Raw genomic sequence first — 24923 nt, forward strand, 5'->3', positions numbered from 1 at the left:
TGTCAGTGCTGCCGTGCATTGGTATCCAGTAGTGTACTACTGTGTGTACTACCCAACGGTGTAAACATGTCTGTCTATGTGACTGCACCTTGTTGAGTCCTCTACAGTCCAGTAGGGCAGTTAGCTGGTGGAGGCTAGCCTCTGATGAGTTGAGTAGGTGCTGAATGCCCAGTAGGTCTCTCTGTGGAAAAGACAAGTGTAGTACTCAGTACACATAACATTCAACGGTCTCACTATACCACAGGAAAATGAAACACTGACCTCGGCGGTTGGGAAGAGAGGCACAGCGAACTGCAGCAGGCCCTGTATCTGTATCTGCATGGTGGTCAGAGACCTCTGGAAGATGGTCAGAGACTGCAAACACACACACACACACACACACAAAACAACATGTCAACCTCTGGATATATAAATTATCATACATTAGTGGGCTTGGCAGTTTAGCTTTAGTCCAGCAGAGGGCAACAAAAGCCCAATCATTAACAGTAAGTCCGTCATCCACCAGAATCTGGTCAGTCTACTCTGCGTGCTCCACCCCAGAACAGCTAGTAGACTGGGAACCTCATGAATGTAGCCCTAAAATGGATCTAAAGAATGCTGGCTGTAGTGTGAACGGTATGACTCAAACATTTAAATCATCAAACAACATCTAAATCAAAACAGTGTTCCCAACCACTACAAAATAGACTGGTGCAGTAAGTGCACACTGACAGACAGTCCGTTATTGAACTACCCCAAACCAGCAACCATAGCAGCAGCCATCATGTATCTCCTGCCATCTAACATTGTCATTTTGTCTCTGTAGCATGTCTACGATCCAATAACTCACTTAAAGAACAGTAGTGAGGTACAAGGGCAGGCTGGCATAACTGAAGATACAGTGCTGACAGGTTTAATGCTCTTGAATAGATAACATGTTAAGGTGCTTCAATGTATTACAAAATATACAATGTTGCAATTTAAAGGTAGGCTGGAAATATCTGGGACAAAGGAGTCAGGGAAGTGTGTGTGTGTGTGTGTGTGTGTGTGTGTGTGTGTGTGTGTGTGTGTCTCAATGAGTGATCTCTGTGCTCATGTGTGTTCTGACTGAGTTGGTTATCAGACTGGGTCACGCTTACCTGCACTCTGTTACTGCATTCCATTGATCCTTAGGGGCATCATGTCTACAAGCACAGCGTATTGATCCTGAGGGGCATGTCTACAAGCACAGCATAATAGGAGCTGAAGTCCACTGAGTTATGGAGCTAGCTGAGGCTGGAGAGAGAAAGACTACTTCTCACTGCCTCTCACTGCCTGACACCCTGATCTAAAAACCTCCTCCTCTCCTCCTGAGAAGCTTAGAGACCTTATTGAACCCCATGAGAGAGAGAGGGAGGGAGAGAGGGTGGGAAAAAGAGAGAGAAAAACAGGGAGACAAAACAGTTATCATTGAACCGGTGCTGGTGCTGATGAGTAGTACCTGCTGGAATGGGTTGGGGAGGGCCTGGCTGCAGTACAGGTAGTAATGCACTATCTCTGCAGAGAACAGGAGACACCAACAACAAGTCAGAAAGACTCCGCAATAACATCTCTTTAAGTAGAATGTGATTACAGCCAGAGGTGGGTTTAAATCATCTTGAAATTACAGCTTCATCAAAGTGACATTAACAGCATAATTTGTCTTTAACTCACCAGAACTGATTAGGTCCTTGGTCTGGTTCATGATGAACTTGTCTGGGGTCACACAGAAGTCACTGGTGCTCTGAACATAAGAAGAAAAGGCTAAACTAATGTCAAAGTAGATTTTAAAAACACATGTATGCACGCCACACACACGCGCATAAACAAACTGTTCGTTGAATGCTAAATAACTCTTGGATTTAATAAGAATACGTACAGGTTCAACTAATGAGCCTCTGTTTGTGAGTACATTGTTCCATAAAGAATATGTGTGTGTGTGTGTGTGTGTGTGTGTGTGTGTGTGTGTGTGTGTGTGTGTGTGTGTGTGTGTGTGTGTGTGTGTGTGTGTGTGTGTCCTTCATACCGGCTGCTCTGCTCCAACTATAATTATTCTTGTGAAGGAATTCATTATGCATTCATTTATTATGTGCCCCGGTCTGAAGCCGTGAAGCAGCAGCCATCTTGCAAATGTCAGTGTTTTTTCCCCCTTCAAATGGCAGCAGTCTCCCTTCATTAAAGCATCACAACAATATCCCAACAACAGCAACACACACACAGCTCATTTAACTGGGCCACACCATGCAGCCTGGACACAGCAGCTCACAGCTTTCTAATGAGATCGCTGCTGGTTTATTGGTAAGCACCACACCTGTCCTTTATTATGGTCCTGGATGATTATTCTGGCAGTCACCATCCACCCACACAAGGTTAATTGTGGCTAATCCACTGTGTTGACAGTAGCAACCCTAGCAGCCTAATTGTTAATGTACATTAGTAATTATCTATCTTGCCATTGTCAGGCGTGAGAATGTTAGCTCCCAGGCACAGAGTAATAGAGTAGACACTAAAAGGCTGATCCTAGATCAGCACTCCTACTTTGACACGTTACATATCCATCATCAATGCACTGTTCTAACCCAAGATATGGAAGATGGAAGGAATCTATATGACCATCTTGGACCAAACAAGAGGTGAGATTGGTGTAGAAGCAGGAAGTGGTACACCACAGAACACCCTGTGATTTGTTCCAAACATCCTGACCTCGGTTTACCTCTAAACAAACCAGGCCTATGCTTTTAGGCCAGATACAGAGTGTGTGTGTGTGTGTGTGTGGGTGGACGTGTGTGTGTGTGTGTGTGTGTGTGTGTGTGTGTGTGTGTGTGTGTGTGTGTGTGTGTGTGTGTGTGTGTGTGTGTAATCAAACCCAGCATTTAAGTCTCAACTACAGTCTAAAATAAAATGTGCAATATTGACATGGAATCTTTCCGTTCTGTTGTGGCCTGCAGCTAACCCCTCTGGCTTATACACTATGCATTATCCATGATCCACAGCCCCAAGTCAAAACGAGGGGGGGAACAACTTTCCATGATCCACAGCCCCAAGTCAAAACGAGGGGGGGAACAACTTTCCATGATCCACAGCCCCAAGTCAAAACAGGGGGGAACAACTTTCCATGATCCACAGCCCCAAGTCAAAACGGGGAGGGGAACAACTTTCCATGATCCACAGCCCCAAGTCAAAACGAGGAGGGGAACAACTTTCCATGATCCACAGCCCCAAGTCAAAACGAGGAGGGGAACAACTTTCCATGATCCACAGCCCCAAGTCAAAACGAGGGGGGAACAACTTTCCATGATCCACAGCCCCAAGTCAAAACGAGGAGGGGAACAACTTTCCATGATCCACAGCCCCAAGTCAAAACGAGGGGGGAACAACTTTCCATGATCCACAGCCCCAAGTCAAAACGAGGGGGGGAACAACTTTCCATGATCCACAGCCCAAAGTCAAAACGAGGGGGGGAACAACTTTCCATGATCCACAGCCCCAAGTCAAAACGAGGAGGGGAACAACTTTCCATGATCCACAGCCCCAAGTCAAAACGAGGGGGGGAACAACTTTCCATGATCCACAGCCCCAAGTCAAAATGAGGGGGGGAGCAACTTTCCATGATCCACAGCCCCAAGTCAAAACGAGGAGGGGAACAACTTTCCATGATCCACAGCCCCAAGTCAAAACGAGGGGGGGACAACTTTCCATGATCCACAGCCCCAAGTCAAAACGAGGAGGGGAACAACTTTCCATGATCCACAGCCCCAAGTAAAAACGAGGGGGGGAACAACTTTCCATGATCCACAGCCCCAAGTCAAAACAGGGGGGAACAACTTTCCATGATCCACAGCCCCAAGTCAAAACGAGGAGGGGAACAACTTTCCATGATCCACAGCCCCAAGTCAAAACGAGGAGGGGAACAACTTTCCATGATCCACAGCCCCAAGTCAAAACGAGGGGGGAACAACTTTCCATGATCCACAGCCCCAAGTCAAAACGAGGGGGGAACAACTTTCCATGATCCACAGCCCCAAGTCAAAACGAGGGGGGGAACAACTTTCCATCATCCACAGCCCCAAGTCAAAACGAGGAGGGGAACAACTTTCCATGATCCACAGCCCCAAGTCAAAACGAGGGGGGGAACAACTTTCCATGATCCACAGCCCCAAGTCAAAACGAGGAGGGGAACAACTTTCCATGATCCACAGCCCCAAGTCAAAACGAGGGGGGGAACAACTTTCCATGATCCACAGCCCCAAGTCAAAACAGGGGGGAACAACTTTCCATGATCCACAGCCCCAAGTCAAAACGAGGAGGGGATCAACTTTCCATGATCCACAGCCCCAAGTCAAAACGAGGAGGGGAACAACTTTCCATGATCCACAGCCCCAAGTCAAAACGAGGGGGGAACAACTTTCCATGATCCACAGCCCCAAGTCAAAACGAGGGGGGAACAACTTTCCATGATCCACAGCCCCAAGTCAAAACGAGGGGGGGAACAACTTTCCATGATCCACAGCCCCAAGTCAAAACGAGGAGGGGAACAACTTTCCATGATCCACAGCCCCAAGTCAAAACGAGGGGGGGAACAACTTTCCATGATCCACAGCCCCAAGTCAAAACGAGGAGGGGAACAACTTTCCATGATCCACAGCCCCAAGTCAAAACGAGGGGGGGAACAACTTTCCATGATCCACAGCCCCAAGTCAAAACGAGGGGGGGAACAACTTTCCATGATCCACAGCCCCAAGTCAAAACGAGGAGGGGAACAACTTTCCATGATCCACAGCCCCAAGTCAAAACGAGGGGGGGAACAACTTTCCATGATCCACAGCCCCAAGTCAAAACGAGGAGGGGAACAACTTTCCATGATCCACAGCCCCAAGTCAAAACGAGGGGGGGAACAACTTTCCATGATCCACAGCCCCAAGTCAAAACGAGGAGGGGAACAACTTTCCATGATCCACAGCCCCAAGTCAAAACGAGGGGGGAACAACTTTCCATGATCCACAGCCCCAAGTCAAAACGAGGGGGGGAACAACGTTCCATGATCCACAGCCCCAAGTCAAAACAGGGGGGGAACAACTTTCCATGATCCACAGCCCCAAGTCAAAACGAGGAGGGGAACAACGTTCCATGATCCACAGCCCCAAGTCAAAACGAGGGGGGGGAACAACTTTCCATGATCCACAGCCCCAGGTCAAAACGAGGAGGGGAACAACTTTCCATGATCCACAGCCCCAAGTCAAAACGAGCGGGGGAACAACTTTCCATCATCCACAGCCCCAAGTCAAAACTAGGAGGGGAACAACTTTCCATGATCCACAGCCCCAAGTCAAAACGAGGGGGGGAACAACTTTCCATGATCCACAGCCCCAAGTCAAAACGAGGAGGGGAACAACTTTCCATGATCCACAGCCCCAAGATCCACAGCCCCAAGTCAAAACGAGGGGGGGAACAACTTTCCATGATCCACAGCCCCAAGTCAAAACGAGGGGGGGGACAACTTTCCATGATCCACAGCCCCAAGTCAAAACGAGGAGGGGAACAACTTTCCATGATCCACAGCCCCAAGTCAAAACGAGGGGGGGAACAGCTTTCCATGATCCACAGCCCCAAGTCAAAACGAGGAGGGGAACAACTTTCCATGATCCACAGCCCCAAGTTAAAACGAGGGGGGGAACAACTTTCCATGATCCACAGCCCCAAGTCAAAACGAGGAGGGGAACAACTTTCCATGATCCACAGCCCCAAGTCAAAACGAGGGGGGAACAACTTTCCATGATCCACAGTCCCAAGTCAAAACGAGGGGGGGAACAACTTTCCATGATCCACAGCCCCAAGTCAAAACAGGGGGGGAACAACTTTCCATGATCCACAGCCCCAAGTCAAAACGAGGAGGGGAACAACGTTCCATGATCCACAGCCCCAAGTCAAAACGAGGGGGGGAACAACTTTCCATGATCCACAGCCCCAGGTCAAAACGAGGAGGGGAACAACTTTCCACGATCCACAGCCCCAAGTCAAAATGAGGAGGGGAACAACTTTCCATGATCCACAGCCCCAAGTCAAAACGAGGAGGGGAACAACTTTCCATGATCCACAGCCCCAAGTCAAAACGAGGAGGGGAACAACTTTCCATGATCCACAGCCCCAAGTCAAAACGAGGAGGGAACAACTTTCCATGATCCACAGCCCCAAGTAAAAACAGGGGGGGGCGACAACGACAACAAACGAACTGAAGAAAAAGGGAACACGACGAGCCTTAAGCGTGTGGTGACTCAGCAGCATCTATGCATTTGAAATACCCCTCTTCCTGTACTAAGAACAGAGATTTAAATGCATTCGGATGCTCCAAGTTAGAAACAGAGATTCACATGCATTCAGTTGCTCAAGGATAGAAAGATTCACAAGCATTCAGATGTTTCAAGATAGAAACAGAGAATTCACATGCATTCAGATGCTCCAAGATCGACACAGAGCATTCCCATGCATTCAGATGATCCAAGATAGACACAGATCATTCACATGCATTCAGATGCTCCAAGATCGACACAGAGCATTCCCATGCATTCAGATGATCCAAGATAGACACAGATCATTCACATGCATTCAGATGATCCAAGATAGACAGAGAGCATTCCCATGCATTCAGATGATCCAAGATAGACACAGATCATTCACATGCATTCAGATGATCCAAGATAGACAGAGAGCATTCCCATGCATTCAGATGATCCAAGATAGACACAGATCATTCACATGCATTCAGATGCTCCAAGATAGAAACAGAGAATTTACATGCATTCAGATGATCCATGATAGACACAGATCATTCACATGCATTCAGATGCTCCAGGATAGAAACATCATCATCATTCGTTTCATAATCCCTGACAGAACATCATTGACTAGTTGGTTGTATAATGATGATGACAGATCTGGTTAACTATACACAGTCAACACAAAACATGAAGAACATCTTCCTAATATTGAGTTGCAACACAAACATATCAGAAGATGTAAAATAGGGTCTAATCTAAAAATGATGTAAAATATGGTCTAATCTAAAAATAATGTCAAATTAGGGTCTAATCTAAAGATGATGTCAAATAGGGTCTAATCTAAAGATGATGTAAAATAAGGTCTAATCTAAAGATGATGTAAAATAGGGTCTAATCTAAAAATGATGTAAAATAGGGTCTAATCTAAAAATGATGTAAAGTAGGGTCTAATCTAAAAATGATGTAAAATAGGGTCTAATCTAAAGATTATGTAAAATAGGATCTAATCTAAAGATTATGTAAAATAGGATCTAATCTAAAAATGATGTAAAATAGGGTCTAATCTAAAAATGATGTAAAATAGTGTCACACCCTGACCATAGTTTACTTTGTATGTTTCTATGTTTTGGTTGGTCAGGGTGTGATCTGAGTGGGCATTCTATGTTACATGTCTAGTTTGTCCAGTTCTATGTTCGGCCTGATATGGTTCTCAATCAGAGGCAGGTGTTCGTCATTGTCTCTGATTGGGAACCATATTTAGGTAGCCTGGGTTTCACTGTGTGTTTGTGGGTGATTGTTCCTGTCTATGTGTTTTCACCAGATAGGCTGTTTAGGTTTTCGTTACGTTCTTTATTTTTGTAGTGTTTGTATTGATTCGTGTTTTACGTTTGTTTATTAAAACATGGATCGAAATCTACACGCTGCATTTTGGTCCGACTCTCCTTCTCATATAGAAAACCGTTACAGAATCACCCACCACAAAAGGACCAAGCAGCGTGTCAACAGTCAGGAACAGCCCAAAGTGGAGTACAGTATGGACTATACTTCTTGGGAGGAGATAGACAGGTGGGCGGTCGACCCAGGGAGAGTGCCGGAGCCCGCCTGGGATTCGATGGAGCAGTGCGCGGAAGGATATAGGAGAATGGAGTTTGCGAAGCAAGCAAGGCGCCGCGGACGGAGGCCCCAGAGTCAGCCCCAAAAATTTCTTGGGGGGGGGGGCTCAGGGAGAGTGTGGCAGAGTCAGGAGTCAGACCTGAGCCAACTCTCCCTGTTTATCGTGAGGAGCCAAGGAGGAGACCAGAACCAGAGCCGGTGTTGGAGGTGAGCGAAACAGAGACTGTGAAGGAGTTAATGGGGAAATTGGAGGAGAGAGAAATGAGGGAGTTGCTGTGTTGGTGCTTTTTGCATGGAATTCGCCCGACGGAACGTGTCGGGGATTTGATGGCACCTGGGTTAGCGCTCCATACTCGTCCTGAGGTGCGTGTTAGTCGGCTGGTGAAGTCGGTGGCAGCCTCACGCACCAGGCCTCCTGTGCACATCCCTAGCCTTGCACGTTCTGTGCCAACACTGCTCTCAAGATCTCCAGTACGCCTTCACGGTCTAGCCCCTCCTGTGCCACCTCCACACCCCAGCCCTCCGGTAGCAGCTCCCCGCACCAGGCTTCCTGTGCGTGTCCTCGGCCCAGTACCACCAGTGCCAGCACCACGCATCAGGCCTACAGTGCGCCTCGCCTCTCCAGCGCTGTCGGAGCCCTCCTCCTCTCCAGCGCTGTCGGAGTCTCCCGCCTGTTCAGAACTGCCAGTCTGCATAGAGCTGCCAGTTTGCAAGGAGCTGCCAGTCTGCATAGAGCTGCCAGTTTGCAAGGAGCTGCCAGTTTGCAAGGAGCTGCCAGTCTGCATAGAGCTGCCAGTCTGCATAGAGCTGCCAGTCTGCAAGGAGCTGCCAGTCTGCAAGGAGCTGCCAGTCTGCATAGAGCTGCCAGTCTGCAAGGAGCTGCCAGTCTGCAAGGAGCCGCCAGAGCTGCCTGTCTGCAGGATGCCGCCAAAGCTGCCAGTCTGCAAGGAGCCGCCAGAGCTGCCAGTCTGCAAGGAGCCGCCAGAGCTGCCAGTCTGCAAGGAGCCGCCAGAGCTGCCAGTTAGCATGGAGCAGCCAGAGCTGCCAGTCAGCATGGAGCAGCCAGTCAGCATGGAGCAGCCAGAGCTGCCAGTCAGCATGGAGCAGCCAGTCAGCATGGAGCAGCCAGAGCTGCCAGTCAGCATGGAGCAGCCAGTCAGCATGGAGCAGCCAGAGCTGCCAGTCGACCAGACTCTTCCAGATCTGCCAGTCGACCAGACTCTTCCAGATCTGCCAGTCGACCAGACTCTTCCAGATCTGCCAGTCGACCAGACTCTTCCAGATCTGCCAGTCGACCAGACTCTTCCAGATCTGCCAGTCGACCAGACTCTTCCAGATCTGCCAGTCGACCAGACTCTTCCAGATCTGCCAGTCGACCAGACTCTTCCAGATCTGCCAGTTGACCAGACTCTTCCAGATCTGCCAGTTGACCAGACTCTTCCAGATCTGCCAGTCAGCCAGACTCTGCCAGATCTGCCAGTCAGCCAGACTCTGCCAGATCTGCCAGTCAGCCAGGATCTGCCAGTCAGCCAGGATCTGCCAGATCTGCCAGTCAGCCAGGATCTGCCAGTCAGCCAGGATCTGCCAGAACTGCCAGCCAGCCAGGATCTGCCGGATCCAACTACCTGCCTGAGCTTCCTCTCAGTGCTGAGCTTCCTCTCAGTGCTGAGCTTCCTCTCAGTGCTGAGCTACCCATCAGTCCCGAGCTACCTCTGTCCCGAGCTGTCCTTCTGTTCCGAGCTGCCCCTCTGTCCCGAGCTGTCATTTAGGAGGGTAACCTATCTAGGGACGCTAAGGAGGTGGACTAAGACTATTATGGAGTGGGGTCCACGTCCAGCGCCAGAGCCGCCACCGCGGACAGATGCCCACCCAGACCCTCCCCTATAGGTTCAGGTTTTGCGGCCGGAGTCCGCACCTTGGGGGGGGGGGGGTACTGTCACACCCTGACCATAGTTTACTTTGTATGTTTCTATGTTTTGGTTGGTCAGGGTGTGATCTGAGTGGGCATTCTATGTTACATGTCTAGTTTGTCCAGTTCTATGTTCGGCCTGATATGGTTCTCAATCAGAGGCAGGTGTTCGTCATTGTCTCTGATTGGGAACCATATTTAGGTAGCCTGGGTTTCACTGTGTGTTTGTGGGTGATTGTTCCTGTCTGTTTTCACCAGATAGGCTGTTTAGGTTTTCGTTACGTTCATTACGTTCTTTATTTTTGTAGTGTTTGTATTGATTCGTGTTTTACGTTTGTTTATTAAAACATGGATCGAAATCTACACGCTGCATTTTGGTCCGACTCTCCTTCTCATATAGAAAACCGTTACAAATAGGGTCTAATCTAAAAATGATGTAAAATAGGGTCTAATCTAAAAATGATGTAAAATAGAGGTCTAATCTAAAGATACACGAAAATATCATTGATGTTAAAGGTTAGAAAATGACAATTTATTGTAAAGAAATTACTAAGTAATTTGACAACCCTGTTTGTAAGCTTTTAAATTATATCAAACTCAACTGTTTACCTTTTCCAGTTATAAAGACATGGGTGTGTCATGATAGGGTGGTGTAGGCAAAATGGGTCAACTTTGAGCACCTCATTAGAAAAAACATTAGAAATGTCACAAATAAGAAAATGGCAAAGGACAATTTCCACCTTGAGAAAAAACACATTTCCCATACACACTCTAAAAGATATTTCCGAAATACACTTTCAGGACCCTCTCTCTACTGGTAAAAACACCTACAGTACGCTCTGTTAACATACAAAGCATTCAGGTCCAAAAAGTCACTTTCTGACCACTTCAACCATGGGAAAATATGTAAGGAAAGTTTCATTGAAATCAAAAGGGGTCCAAAAAACCCTTTCTCCTTTTCCAGCAGCCTCTTTTCTGTCTCCAACTCCTTCTCCTCAGTGTTTGTCATACCGAGTTGAATCTGACTCAAGACAGACATCCAATCACATTTTTTTCAGACAGCAGTAAGGGGTAAGAAATGTTGGTTGAGAAAATACCCTCTCCATTCAAATCAAATCAAAATGTATTGGTCACATACACGTGTTTAGCAGATGTTATTGCGGGTGTAGCGAAATGATTGTGCTTCTAGTTCCGACAGTGCAGCCATATTTAACAAGTAATATCTAACAATTTCACAACATATAACTAATACACACAAATCTAGGTAAAGGAATGGAATTAAGAATATATAAATATATGGACGAGCAATGTCAGAGTGGCTTAGACTAAGAGTAGAACAGTATAGAATACAGTATATACATATGAGATGAGTGTAAGATATGCATAACAAGATATGTAAACATTATTAAAGTGGCTAGTGTTCCATTTACTAAAGTGGCCAATGATTTCAAGTCTATGTACTGTATATAGGCAGCAGCCTCTCTGTGCTAGTGATGACAATTTAACAGTTTGATGGCCTTGAGATAGAAGCTGTTTTTCAGTCTCTCAGTCCCAGCTTTGATGCACCTGTACTGACCTCGCTTTCTGGATGACAGCGGGCGGGGTGAACAGGCAGTGCCTCGGGTGGATGATAGCCTTGGTTGATAGCCTCCTGTGACATCGGGTGCTGTAGGTGTCCTGGAGGGCAGGTAGTTTGCCCCCGGTGATGCGTTGTGCAGACCGCACCACCCTCTGGAGAGCCCTGCGGGTGTGGGAGGTGCAGTTGCTGTACCAGGCGGTGTTACAGCCCGACAGGATGATCTTAATTGTGCCTCTGTAAAAGTTTGTGAGGGCTTTAGCTGAAAAGCCACATTTCTTCAGCCTTCTAAAGGTTGAAGAGGCGCTGATGCGCCTTCTTCACCACGCTGCCTGTGTGGGTGGACCATTTAAGTTGGTCAGTAATGTGTATGCCGAGGAACTTAAAACTTTCCACCTTCTCCACTGCTGTCCCGTCGATGTGGATAGGGGGGTGTGGATAGGGGGGTGCTACCTCTGCTGTTTCCGGAAGTCCATGATCATCTCCTTTGTTTTGTTGACGTTGAGTGAGAGGTTATTTTCCTGGCACCACACTCCCAGAGCCCTCACCTTCTCCCTGTAGGCGGTCTCGTCGTTGTTGGTAATCAAGCCTACTACTGTTGTGTCGTCTGCAAACTTGATGATTGTGTTGGAGGCATGCTTGGCCAATCACTCAATGGTGAACAGGGAGTATGGGAGGGGGCTGAGCATGCACCCTTGTGGTGCCCCAGTGTTGAGGATCAGCGAAGTGGAGGTGTTGTTTCCTACCTTCACCACCTGGGGGCAGCCCGTCAGGCAGTCCAGGACCCAATTGCACAGGGCGGTATTTAGACCCAGGACGTCAAGCTTAATGATGAGCTTGGAGGGTACTATGGTGTTGAATGCCGAGCTATAGTCAACAAACCGCATTCTTACATAGGTATTCCTCTTGTCCATATGGAATAGGGCAGTGTGCAGTGTGATGCTGATTGCATCGTCTGTGGACCTATTGGGGTGGTAAGAAAATGAAGTGGGTCTAGGGTGACAGGTAAGGTGGAGGTGATATGATCCTTGACTAGTCTATCAAAGCACTTCATGGTGACAGAGGTGAGTGCTATTCTTGCGTACAGGAACAATGGTGGCCATCTTGAAGTATGTGGGGACAGAAGACTGGGATAGGGAGAGAATGAATATGTCCGTAAACACACCAGCCAGCTGGTCTTCACATGCTTAGAGGACGCAGCTCGTGATGCCGTCTGGGCCGGCAAGTGTTGACACGCTTAAATGTCTTACTCACGTCGGCCACGGAGAAGGAGAGCCCACAGTCCTTGGCAGCGGGCCACGTCAGTGGCACTGTGCTATCCTCAAAGCGGGCAAAGAACGTGTTTAGCTTGTCTGGAAGCAAGACGTTGGTGTCCGCGAAGTGGCTGGTTTTCCTTTTGTAGTCCGTGGTTGTCTGTAGACCCTGCCACATACGTTTCGTGTCTGAGCCGTTGCATTGAGACTCCACTTTGTCTCTATACTGATGTTTTGCCTGTTTGATTGCCTTGCAGGGGGAATGACTACTCTGTTTGTATATATGGCTACTCTGTTTGCCATATTCCCAGTCACCTTGCCATGGTTAAATGTGGTGGTTCGCGCTTTCAGTTGTGCGCGAATGCTACCATCTATCCACAGTTTCTGGTTAGGGTAGGTTTTAACAGTCACAGTGGGTACAACATCTCTTATACACTTCCTGATAAACTCAGTCACCGTCTCAATGTATTCGTCAATATTATTCTCGGAGGCTACCTGGAACATATCCCAGTCCGTGTGATCAAAACAATCTTGAAGTGTGGATTCCGATGGGTCAGACCTGCGTTGAATAGTCCTTAGCACGGGTACTTCCTGTTGGAGTTTCTGTCTATAAGAAGGGAGGAGCAAAATGGAGCAATTGTTGAGTGTTTAAGCAGCACGAGTACTAGCATCGATATGTTGATAGAATTCAGGCAGCCTTTTCCTCAAATTTGCTTTGTTAAAATCCCGAGCTACAATAAATGCAGCATCAGGCTAATGTATATGGTTTCCAGTTTGAATAAAGTCCAGTGAAGTTCCTTGAGGGCCGTCGTGGTATCGTCTTGTGGGGGGATATACACGGCCATGAATATAACCAAAGATAATTGTTTTGGGAGATAATACAGATGGCATTTGATTGTGAGGTATTCTAGGTTGGGTGAAAAAAAGGACTTGAGTTCCTGTATGATGTCTCTGGAAAGAAACCCTTGCCCTGAGATCGTCAACTTTATTATCCAGGAACTGAACATTAGCAAGTAATATACTCGGAAGCGATGGGTGGTGTGTGACCTAAATCGGACTAGAAGACCACTCCGAGTACCTCTCCTTTGCCGGTGTTGTTTTGGGTCAGCCTCTGGAATCAGTTCAATTGCTCTGGATGGTGTGAACAAAGGATCCGCTTCGGGAAAGTTGTATTCCTGGTTCTAATGCTGGTAGTGCTGGTGAGTTACCACAGCTCTGATATCCAAAAGTTCTTCCTGGCTGTATGTAATAACACATAACATTTTCTGGACTAACAATGAAAGAAATAATACATAAAAAAACGAAATACTGCAAAGTTTGCAACGAACTAGAAGCGAGGCAGCCCTCTCTGTCGGTGCCATCTTGATAGTACTATGCACTTGCAATATGGCTTTATGTTAACACATTGTGAATACGTATTCAGAGCACATATAAAGCCATATCCCTAAGGATTTCTGCCGGAAAACTATTTAATGTGATTTCTCACAGAGTACAGACTCACACACACACTCTAAAAGAAGACTTTCAAAGTGAGAGTGAACCCTCTTGGCCCCAAAGCAATTTGTCTTAGCTGTCAGCCATGGTGAGAATTGATTAGCACAGTAACAGTTGGACATGGTCCTGAGTTGTTTCAATATGGTGCCATATTCCCAAGATCAGGGCTCTCCAACCCTGTTCCTGGAGAGCTACCCCCTCCTGAAGGTTTTCACTATAACCCTGTTCCTGGAGAGCTACCCCCTCCTGAACATTTTTCACTCTAACCCTGTTCCTGGAGAGCTACCCCCTCCTTTAGGTTTTCACTCTAACCCTTTTCCTGGAGAGCAAACATCCTGTAGGTTTCAATCCCCAACCCTGTTCCTGGAGAGCTATCATCCTGTAGGTTTTCACTTTAACCCCATTTGTAACTAACCTGGTTCAGTTTATCAACCAGCACATTTTTAGAATCAGGTGCTCTAGATTAAGGTTGGAGAGGGTAGCTCTGGATGGCAGGATCCGGCTGTATGTTTGACACCCCTGGGGAATAGGGTTCCATTTGGAATGCAGGCCTCAGAGTCAAATTCACTCACCACAGCAGAGGCCAGGTCAGCTCCCAGAGACGCCCAGCTCAGGATCAATGTCAGCACCCCAAACACCATCATACTGCAGGGACACAGAGAGAGAACGGTATGGTATTATTACACTGTTTATAACACACTATAATAATTATAACACTGGCCAACAAACATTAGAACTCTTCAAAGTGCTATAGTCATAGTGTAGTCATCAAGGATGTGATAATCAAAGATGATGATGTCATCATTAGTGATGGGGGAATATCTTGAACATTAAATTGCAATAAAACCATAGCATCGAAGCACAATACATATCGGTCCCTTAGTATGGTGATAATATGGTATGGTGAGGTCCCTCAGTATGGTGATAATATGGTATGGTGAGATCCCTCAGTATGGTGATAATATTGTATGGTAAGGTCCCTCAGTATGGTGATAATATGGTATGGTCCCTCAGTATGGTGATAATATGGTATGGTGAGGTCCCTCAGTATGGTGATAATATGGTATGGTGAGGCCCCTCAGTATGGTAATAATATGGTATGGTGAGGTCCCTCAGTATGGTGATAATATGGTATGGTCCCTCAGTAAGGTGATAATATTGTATACTGAGGTCCCTCAGTAAGGTGATAATATTGTATACTGAGGTCCCTCAGTAAGGTGATAATATGGTATGGTCCCTTAGTATGGTGATAATATGGTATGGTGAGTCCCTCAGTAAGGTGATACTGTTATGGTGAGTCCCTCAGTATGGTGATTATATGGTATGGTGAGTCCCTCAGTAAGGTGATAATATGGTATGGTGAGTCCCTCAGTAAGGTGATAATATTGTATGCTGAGGTCCCTCAGTATGGTGAGGTCCCTCAGTATGGTGATAATATGGTGAGGTCCCTCAGTATGGTGATAATATGGTGAGGTCCCTCAGTAAGGTGAGGTCCCTCAGTATGGTGATAATATGGTGAGGTCCCTCAGTGTGGGGATAATATGGTGAGTCCCTCAGTAAGGTGATAATATTGTATGCTGAGGTCCCTCAGTAAGGTATGGTATGGTATGGTAAGGTATGGTATGGTAAGGTCCCTCAGTATGGTGATTATATGGTATGGTGAGTCCCTCAGTAAGGTGATAATATTGTATGCTGAGGTCAGGGCTGTTACTCTGCTTCACCATTTAAAAGTCCTCTCTCCAGAGACTGCAAAATCTCTGTAGTGAACAGATGTCAGGGGGCATCATCTCTGTTGTTCTCCAGTCGATAACAGCCTCTTTACGACTTCATGATGCAGGCAATGAGACATGCATCCTGCCTGCTACCTCCAAACCATCCCCCACATGGACAGACAATAGGAAATGCATTTCTCTGCCCCTCCTTACCCCCCCACTAACTCCAATCCAGCCCCTCTCCACTTATGAACTAATGCCTTCAGGAAATTACATCATCACCATGTGACCACAACCTTGTAGTGCAGTGAAAACATGTGTGTTTGTGTGCATATACTGTATATAGCGTGTGTCTAGGTACACTACCGGTCAAAAGTTTTAGAACACCTTATTTGTACTATTTTCTACATTGTAGAATAATAGTGAAGACATCAAAACCATGAAATAACACATATGGAATCAAGTAGTAACCAAAAAAGTATGACAAGGTGAGACAGGGAGCACAGAGGGCCAAGATGAGTTACATGCTTACTATATGCTGAGTGTGTATGATGTGTGTGTATTTATATTTATTATAGATCCCCATTACCTCCTGCCAAAGCAGCAGCTACACTTCCTGGGGTCTGGCAAAATTAAGGCAGTAAACATGTATTAATCACATCTTTACTAATGCTGCAGAAACGTGCTTGAAAGCAGTACCCAGATCCATCAGATGTATTGATCACAATATAGTAGCCATATCTAGGAAAATCAAAGTTCCAAAGGCTGGGCCTAATATAGTCTATAAGAGGTCATACAATAAGTTTTGTAGTGATTCCTATGTTGTTGATGTAAAGAATATTTGTTGGTTTGCGTTGTGTATTGAGGAGCAAACAATTTTTTTCAAAACTTTACTAAGGGTTGGTAACAGGCTGATTGGTCGGTTATTTGAGCCAGTAAAGGGTGCTTTACTATTCTTAGGTAGCGGAATGACTTTAGCTTACCTCCAGGTCTGGGGGCACACACTTTCCAGTAGGCTTGAATTGAAAATATGGAAAATAGGAGTAGCAATATCGTCCGCTATTATCCTCAGTAATTTTTCATCTAAACTGCCAGACCCCGGTGGCTTGTCATTTTTGGTAGACAACAATAATTTCTCCACACTCACAATTCCAAATTACAATGCTTGTCTTTCATAATTCGGTCAGATATACTTGGAAGTTTAGGGTCAGCGTTTCTTTCAGGCATGTCATGACTAAGTTTGCTAATCTTGCCAATTAATTTTTTTTTAAGCAGTTGGCAATATCAGTTGGTTTTGTGATGAATGAGCCATATGATTCAATGAATTTAAGGTGCTTTAAAGCTTTTTACTATCATTCTTTATGTCATTTATGTTTGTTTCATAGTGTAGTTTATTTTTTTTTGTCACATGATTTCTCAATTTGCAGTATGTTTGCCAATCGGTTGTGCAGCCAGACTTACTGGCAATTTATTTAGCCTCATCCCTCTCAACCATACCATTTTTTGTCATTGCATTAATGGGTGCATGCTTATTAGCAACTGGAATAAGCAATTTCATAAATGTGTCAAGTACAACATCTGTTTCCTCCTCATTACACACCACAAACTAACACATTCTTTACATCAACAACACAGGAATCACTACAAAACGTATTGTATAACCTCTTATACACTACATTAGGCCCAGCCTTTGGAACTGGTTTTCCTAGATATTGCTACTATATTGCGATCTCTACATCTGATGGATCTGGATACTCCTTTCAAGCACATTTCTGCAGCATTAGTAAAGTTGTGATTAATGCATGGTGATTTCATTCATGTGCTGTTTGTAACTACCCTGGTAGGTTGACTGATTACCTGAACCAGGTTGCACTGGTTACAGTTTGAAGCTTTTTTTGAGTGGCCAGCATGATGAAACCTCTCTGTTGATATCACATAAATGATCAAGCATTTCACACATGTTATCCAGATACTGACTGTAAGCACTTGGTGGTCTATAGCAACTTCCCACAAGAATGGGCTTTAGGTGAGGCAGATGAACCTGAAGCCATATTACTTCAACAATATTTAACATGAGATCCTCTCTAATCTTTACAGGAATGTGGTTCTGAATATAAACAGCAACACCTACACCACTGGCATTTGTATTTTCTGTAAATGTTATAACCTTGTATTGCTACCACTGTATCATGAAAGGTATTGTCAATGTGCATTTCTGAGCAACTAGCAAGTTATTCATTTGAATTAACCTTGTTTCATAAGCTACTTATGTTAACATGGGCTATTTTGAGCACTTTTCTGGGATGCTTGCTTGTTTTCATTGCTTTACTGGGAAGCTTAGCAGAAGTAGATATTCTCATGTTATTTATGTTAGTGCAGGGTGAGCTGCACACAGTGGACTTCCTACTTGGGCCCACAGCCTCAGTGCTAACAGCATACATCTGGTTCATAGGCACATGCTTGCTACATACAATAACTGTAGGATCAGCAGAGCCATTCAGGGCAGTCAGAGGGACATCAATTAGGTTACTTACATTGTGTCTACCAATGCTCCTGGTATAATGTGCATTTGCTAAAGCATTATGATGACTCAGCGACACAATGGTAGGAATTAACTGAGCTGGGCTTGGGCCATTGATAAGTCGTTGTCCTACTACAGACTTATAATGCTGTGAAAGGATCCAGGAACCCAAATGATTTGGGTGGATCCCATCCTCCTTATAAATGTGTTTTGTTTACAAAAGGTATCGAAATTGTCAACAAAAGTTACACCCATTGAACTGCAATAATCATGTAGCCAGTTGTGAAGAGAAAGAATCCTGCTAAAGCATTCAATGCCACAATTCAGAGAGGGCACATGACCAGATATGATGGGTCTTTTATTAGAGTCAAGCAAAGTCAATCAGCCCTTTGAAATCCAGTTTCAACTGTCCAGAGCTGCCCTTCATAATGTCATTAAAACCCACATGGACTATGATGGAATCGATGTCCATGTCCTGGTGTAGTGCATACATTCCCCGTTCTCGTGACATGCGACCATCGTCGATTGCTGTGTTCCTTCTTGCTGTGCTCCTTCGACTCCACTATCAGATGGGGAGGAGAGGCATGAGATGGCTCCCCTGGTGAACGAACACCACGCAACACCGGCCAGTCGGTTAACGACAAGACGGAGATGCATCCAACATGCACGAATGCCATTCAGCCACAGGCGTAGAAAAGGTAAACACTCCACTCTGCCTTTCCCCAGTTTCTTACGTAGGCTGCCGACCTGCGTGATCAAGAAAGTCACCTCAAGCCTATAATCCTCGACAAGCAAACAATTGCCACATTGGAACTCTGAACGATCCAGTTTGTCCCTAACAAACAGTCGATACAGCTCCTACAGCACTGGAAACCTTCATTCTTTTGGCACCCCCCTTTGGGTTGTTGCCATTAGGGAGATCTTCGTGGGCTATACTCTGCCTTATCTCAGTATGGTAAGTTGGTGGTTGGAGATATGCCTCTAGTGGTGTGGGGGCTGTTCTTTTTTCAAAGTTGGTGGGGTTATTTCCTGTCTGTTTGGCCCTGTCCGGGCCTTGCAGACTTGTTTACGTGTTGCTGTGCGTTTTGTTGCCAACCTATTTTGCTACCTGACAACTTTACGGTTTTTACTTTTTAATTACCGTTTCCATTTTTGTTTTTTCCCTCAACTTTTTCACTCCGGACGCTTTATCTGGACATGGTTCGACAGGACCTCCAACAGCCGAAGCTACAGTGCCTTGCGAAAGTTTTTGTGAAGAATCAACAACAAGTGGGACACAATCATGAAGTGGAACGACATTTATTGGATATTTCAAACTTTTTTAACAAATCAAAAACTGAAAAATTGGGCGTGCAAAATTATTCAGCCCCTTTACTTTCAGTGCAGCAAACGCTCTCCAGAAGTTCAGTGAGGATCTCTGAATAATCCAATGTTGACCTAAATGACTAATGATGATAAATACAATCCACCTGTGTGTAATCAAGTCTCCGTATAAATGCACCTGCACTGTGATCGTTTCAGAGGTCCGTTAAAAGCGCAGAGAGCATCATGAAGAACAAGGAACACACCAGGCAGGTCCGAGATACTGTTGTGAAGAAGTTTAAAGCCGGATTTGGATACAAAAAGATTTCCCAAGCTTTAAACATCCCAAGGAGCACTGTGCAAGCGATAATATTGAAATGGAAGGAGTATCAGACCACTGCAAATCTACCAAGACCTGGCCGTCCCTCTAAACTTTCAGCTCATACAAGGAGAAGACTGATCAGAGATGCAGCCAAGAGGCCCATGATCACTCTGGATGAACTGCAGAGATCTACAGCTGAGGTAGGAGACTCTGTCCATAGGACAACAATCAGTCGTATATTGCACAAATCTGGCCTTTATGGAAGAGTGGCAAGAAGAAAGCCATTTCTTAAAGATATCCATAAAGAGTGTCGTTTAAAGTTTGCCACAAGCCACCTGGGAGACACACCAAACATGTGGAAGAAGGTGCTCTGGTCAGATGAAACCAAAATTGAACTTTTTGGCAACAATGCAAAACGTTATGTTTGGCGTAAAAGCAACACAGCTGAACACACCATCCCCACTGTCAAACATGGTGGTGGCAGCATCATGGTTTGGGCCTGCTTTACTTCAGCAGGGACAGGGAAGATGGTTAAAATTGATGGGAAGATGGATGGAGCCAAATACAAGACCATTCTGGAAGAAAACCTGATGGAGTCTGCAAAAGACCTGAGACTGGGACGGAGATTTGTCTTCCAACAAGACAATGATCCAAAACATAAAGCAAAATCTACAATGGAATGGTTCAAAAATAAACATATCCAGGTGTTAGAATGGCCAAGTCAAAGTCCAGACCTGAATCCAATCGAGAATCTGTGGAAAGAACTGAAAACTGCTGTTCACAAATGCTCTCCATCCAACCTCACTGAGCTCGAGCTGTTTTGCAAGGAGGAATGGGAAAAAATGTCAGTCTCTCGATGTGCAAAACTGATAGAGACATAGCCCAAGCGACTTACAGCTGTAATCGCAGCAAAAGGTGGCGCTACAAAGTATTAACTTAAGGGGGCTGAATAATTTTGCACGCCCAATTTTTCAGTTTTTGATTTGTTAAAAAAGTTTGAAATATCCAATAAATGTCGTTCCACTTCATGATTGTGTCCCACTTGTTGTTGATTCTTCACAAAAAAATACAGTTTTATATCTTTATGTTTGAAACCTGAAACGTGGCAAAAGGTCGCAAAGTTCAAGGGGGCCGAATGCTTTCGCAAGGCACTGTAAGTAGTAAAATTAACATGATGCCTTCTAATTGCAGTCGCTGTACTCATAATATACAGGAGAACGATCGCCTTATGGCGAGGATAGCTGTGCTACAAGCCCAGCTTCAGACGCAATCGTTAGGCAAGGGTAATTTCAGTGTAGGAAAGGATGAAAAAGTGTCTGTGCCACCAGTAAGTACAGATAGTAGTATAAATCCCCTGGCACAGGCCCCGCAGCCGGACAACTTTCTCACGGTTTCTGGAAGGAAATGCTGTAGGAATGCTCAACCGGTGTCGCTCATTCAGCCGCCAGAAACTTTCAACCGGTTTTCCCCATTAAGCAGCGAGTTTGGAGTCAGAGGCCGAGCCTTCTCTTGTCTCTACTCCTCCCGTTACGGGGTCTGAGACGCCGAAGCTTCCCCCCATTAGCTCTGACAAATTGAAAACTCTAGTCATTGGCGACTCCATTACCCGCAGTATTAGACTTAAAACGAATCATCCAGCGATCATACAATGTTTACCGGGGGGCAGGGCTACCGACGTTAAGGCTAATCTGAAGATGGTGCTGGCTAAAGCTAAAACTGGCGAGTGTAGAGAGTATAGAGATATTGTTATCCACGTCGGCACCAACGATGTTAGGGTGAAACAGTCAGAGATCACCAAGCGCAACATAGCTTCTGCGTGTAAATCAGCTAGAAAGATGTGTCGGCATCGAGTAATTGTCTCTGGCCCCCTCCCAGTTAGGGGGAGTGATGAGCTCTACAGCAGAGTCTCACAACTCAATCGCTGGTTGAAAACTGTTTTCTGCTCCTCCCAAAAGATAGAATTTGTAGATAATTGGCCCTCTTTCTGGGACTCACCCACAAACAGGACCAAGCCTGACCTGCTGAGGAGTGACGGACTCCATCCTAGCTGGAGGGGTGCTCTCATCTTATCTACCAACATAGACAGGGATCTAACTCCTCTAGCTCCACAGTGAAATAGGGTGTAGGCCAGGCAGCTGTTAGCCAGCCTGCCAGCATAGTGGAGTCTGCCACTAGCACAGTCAGTGTAGTCAGCTCAGCTATCCCCATTGAGACCGTGTCTGTGCCTCGACCTAGGTTGGGCAAAACTAAACATGGCGGTGTTCGCCTTAGCAATCTCACTAGGATAAAGACCTCCTCCATTCCTGTCATTATTGAAAGAGATCATGATAACTCACATCTCAAAATAGAGCTACTTAATGTTAGATTCCTTACTTCAAAGGCAATTATAGTCAATGAACTAATCACTGATCATAATCTTGATGTGATTGGCCTGACTGAAACATGGCTTAAGCCTGATGAATGTACTGTATTAAATGAGGCCTCACCTCCTGGCTACACTAGTGACCATATCCCCCGTGCATCCTGCAAAGGCGGAGGTGTTGCTAACATTTACGATAGCAAATTTCAATTTACAAAAAATAAAAAAAATGACGTTTTCGTCTTTTGAGTTTCTAGTCATGAAATCTATGCAGCCTACTCAATCACTTTTTATAGTTACTGTTTACAGGCCTCCTGGGCCATATACAGCGTTCCTCATTGAGTTCCCTGAATTCCTATCGGACCTTGTAGTCATAGCAGATAATATTCTAATCTTTGGTGACTTTAATATTCACATTGAAAAGTCCACAGACCCACTCCAAAAGGCTTTCGGAGCCATCATCGACTCAGTGGGTTTTGTCCAACATGTCTCTGGACCCACTCACTGTCACAGTCATACTCTGGACCTAGTTTTGTCCCATGGAATAAATGTTGTGGATCTTAATGTTTTTCCTCATAATCCTGGACTATCGGACCACCATTTTATTACGTTTGCAATTGCAACAAATAATCTGACCAGACCCCAACCAAGGAACATCAAAAGTCGTGCTATAAATTCACAGACAACACAAAGATTCCTTGATGTCCTTCCAGATTCCCCCTGTCTACCCAAGGACGTCAGAGGACAACAATCAGTTAACCACCTAACTGAGGAACTCAATTTAACCTTGAGCAATACCCTAGATGCAGTTGCACCCCTAAAAACTAAAAACACATCTCATAAGAAACTAACTAGCAAGCTTCCAGAAAATTGGAACGGAAATGGCGCCACACCAAACTGGAAGTCTTCCGACTAGCTTGGAAAGACAGTACCGTGCAGTACCGAAGAGCCCTTACTGCTGCTCGATCATCCTATTTTTCTAACTTAATTGAGAAAAGCTAACTAAAAAGCAGCATTCCCCAAGAGAGGATGGCTTTCACTTTAGCAGTGATAAATTAATGAACTTCTTTGAGGAAAAGATCATGATTATTAGAAAGCAAATTACGGACTCCTCTTTAAATCTGAGTATTCCTTCAAAGCTCAGTTGTCCTGAGTCTGCACAACTCTGCCAGGACCTAGGATCAAGAGAGACGCTCAAGTGTTTTAGTACTATATCTCTTGACACAATGATTAAAATAATCATGGCCTCTAAACCTTCAAGCTGCATTCTATTCCAACTAAACTACTGAAAGAGCTGCTTCCTGTGCTTGGCCCTCCTATGTTGAACATAATAAACGGCTCTCTATCCACCGGATGTGTACCAAACTCACTAAAAGTGGCAGTAATAAAGCCTCTCTTGAAAAAGCCAAACCTTGACCCAGAAAAAAAATAAAAATAATGGCCTATATCGAATCTTCCATTCCTCTCAAAAATGTAAGAATAGGCTGTTGAGCAGCAACTCACTGCCTTCCTGAAGACAAACAATGTATACGAAATGCTTCAGTCTGGTTTTAGACCCCATCATAGCACTGAGACTGCACTTGTGAAGGTGGTAAATTACCTTTTAATGACATCAGACCGAGGCTCTGCATCTGTCCTCGTGCTCCTAGACCTTAGTGCTGCTTTTGATACCATCGATCACCACATTGTTTTGGAGAGATTGGAAACCCAAATCGGTCTACACGGACAAGTTCTGGCCTGGTTTAGATCTTATCTGTCGGAAAGATATCAGTTTGTCTCTGTGAATGGTTTGTCTTCTGACAAATCAACTGTACATTTCGGTGTTCCTCAAGGTTCCGTCTTAGGATCATTGTTTTCACTATATATTTTACCTCTTGGGGATGTCATTCGAAAACATAATGTTAACTTTCACTGCTATACGGATGACACACAGCTGTACATTTCAATGAAACATGGTGAAGCCCCAAAATTGCCCTCGCTAGAAGCATGTGTTTCAGACATAAGGAAGTGGATGGCTGCAAACTTTCTACTTTTAAACTCGGACAAAACAGAGATGCTTGTTCTAGGTCCCAAGAAACAAAGAGATCTTCTGTTGAATCTGACAATTAATCTTAATGGTTGTACAGTCGTCTCAAATAAAACTGTGAAGGACCTCAGCGTTACTCTGGACCCTGATCTCTCTTTTGAAGAACATATCAAGACCATTTCAAGGACAGCTTTTTTCCATCTACGTAACATTGCAAAAATCAGAAACTTTCTGTCCAAAAATGATGCTGAAAAATTAATCCATGCTTTTGTCACTTCTAGGTTAGACTACTGCAATGTTCTACTTTCCGGCTACCCGGATAAAGCACTAAATAAACTTCAGTTAGTGCTAAATACGGCTGCTAGAATCCTGACTAGAATCAAGAAATTTGATCATATTACTCCAGTGCTAGCCTCCCTACATTGGCTTCCTGTCAAAGCAAGGGCTGATTTCAAGGTTTTACTGCTAACCTACAAAGCATTACATGGGCTTGCTCCTACCTATCTCTGATTTGGTCCTGCCGTACATACCTACACGTACGCTACGGTCACAAGACGCAGGCC

The 24923-nt window shown here is 45.2% G+C and overlaps 1 protein-coding gene across 1 annotated transcript in view; it reads right to left on the reverse strand.

Annotated features, from left to right (window-relative positions):
- The window catches only part of LOC139381559 (protein tweety homolog 2-like), a 211374-nt gene that overhangs the window by 9003 nt on the left and 177448 nt on the right, over positions 1–24923 (reverse strand). Inside the window, exons 6-10 of the mRNA XM_071125194.1 lie at positions 14691–14763; positions 1672–1741; positions 1460–1515; positions 262–354; positions 89–181 (exon numbers count right to left, since the gene is read on the reverse strand). Coding sequence (XP_070981295.1) covers positions 89–181; positions 262–354; positions 1460–1515; positions 1672–1741; positions 14691–14763 — 385 coding nt within the window. The remainder of the gene's footprint in view (positions 1–88; positions 182–261; positions 355–1459; positions 1516–1671; positions 1742–14690; positions 14764–24923) is intronic.

Source organism: Oncorhynchus clarkii, chromosome 23 (assembly GCF_045791955.1).
Source record: "Oncorhynchus clarkii lewisi isolate Uvic-CL-2024 chromosome 23, UVic_Ocla_1.0, whole genome shotgun sequence".
NCBI classification, from domain to species: domain Eukaryota; kingdom Metazoa; phylum Chordata; class Actinopteri; order Salmoniformes; family Salmonidae; genus Oncorhynchus; species Oncorhynchus clarkii.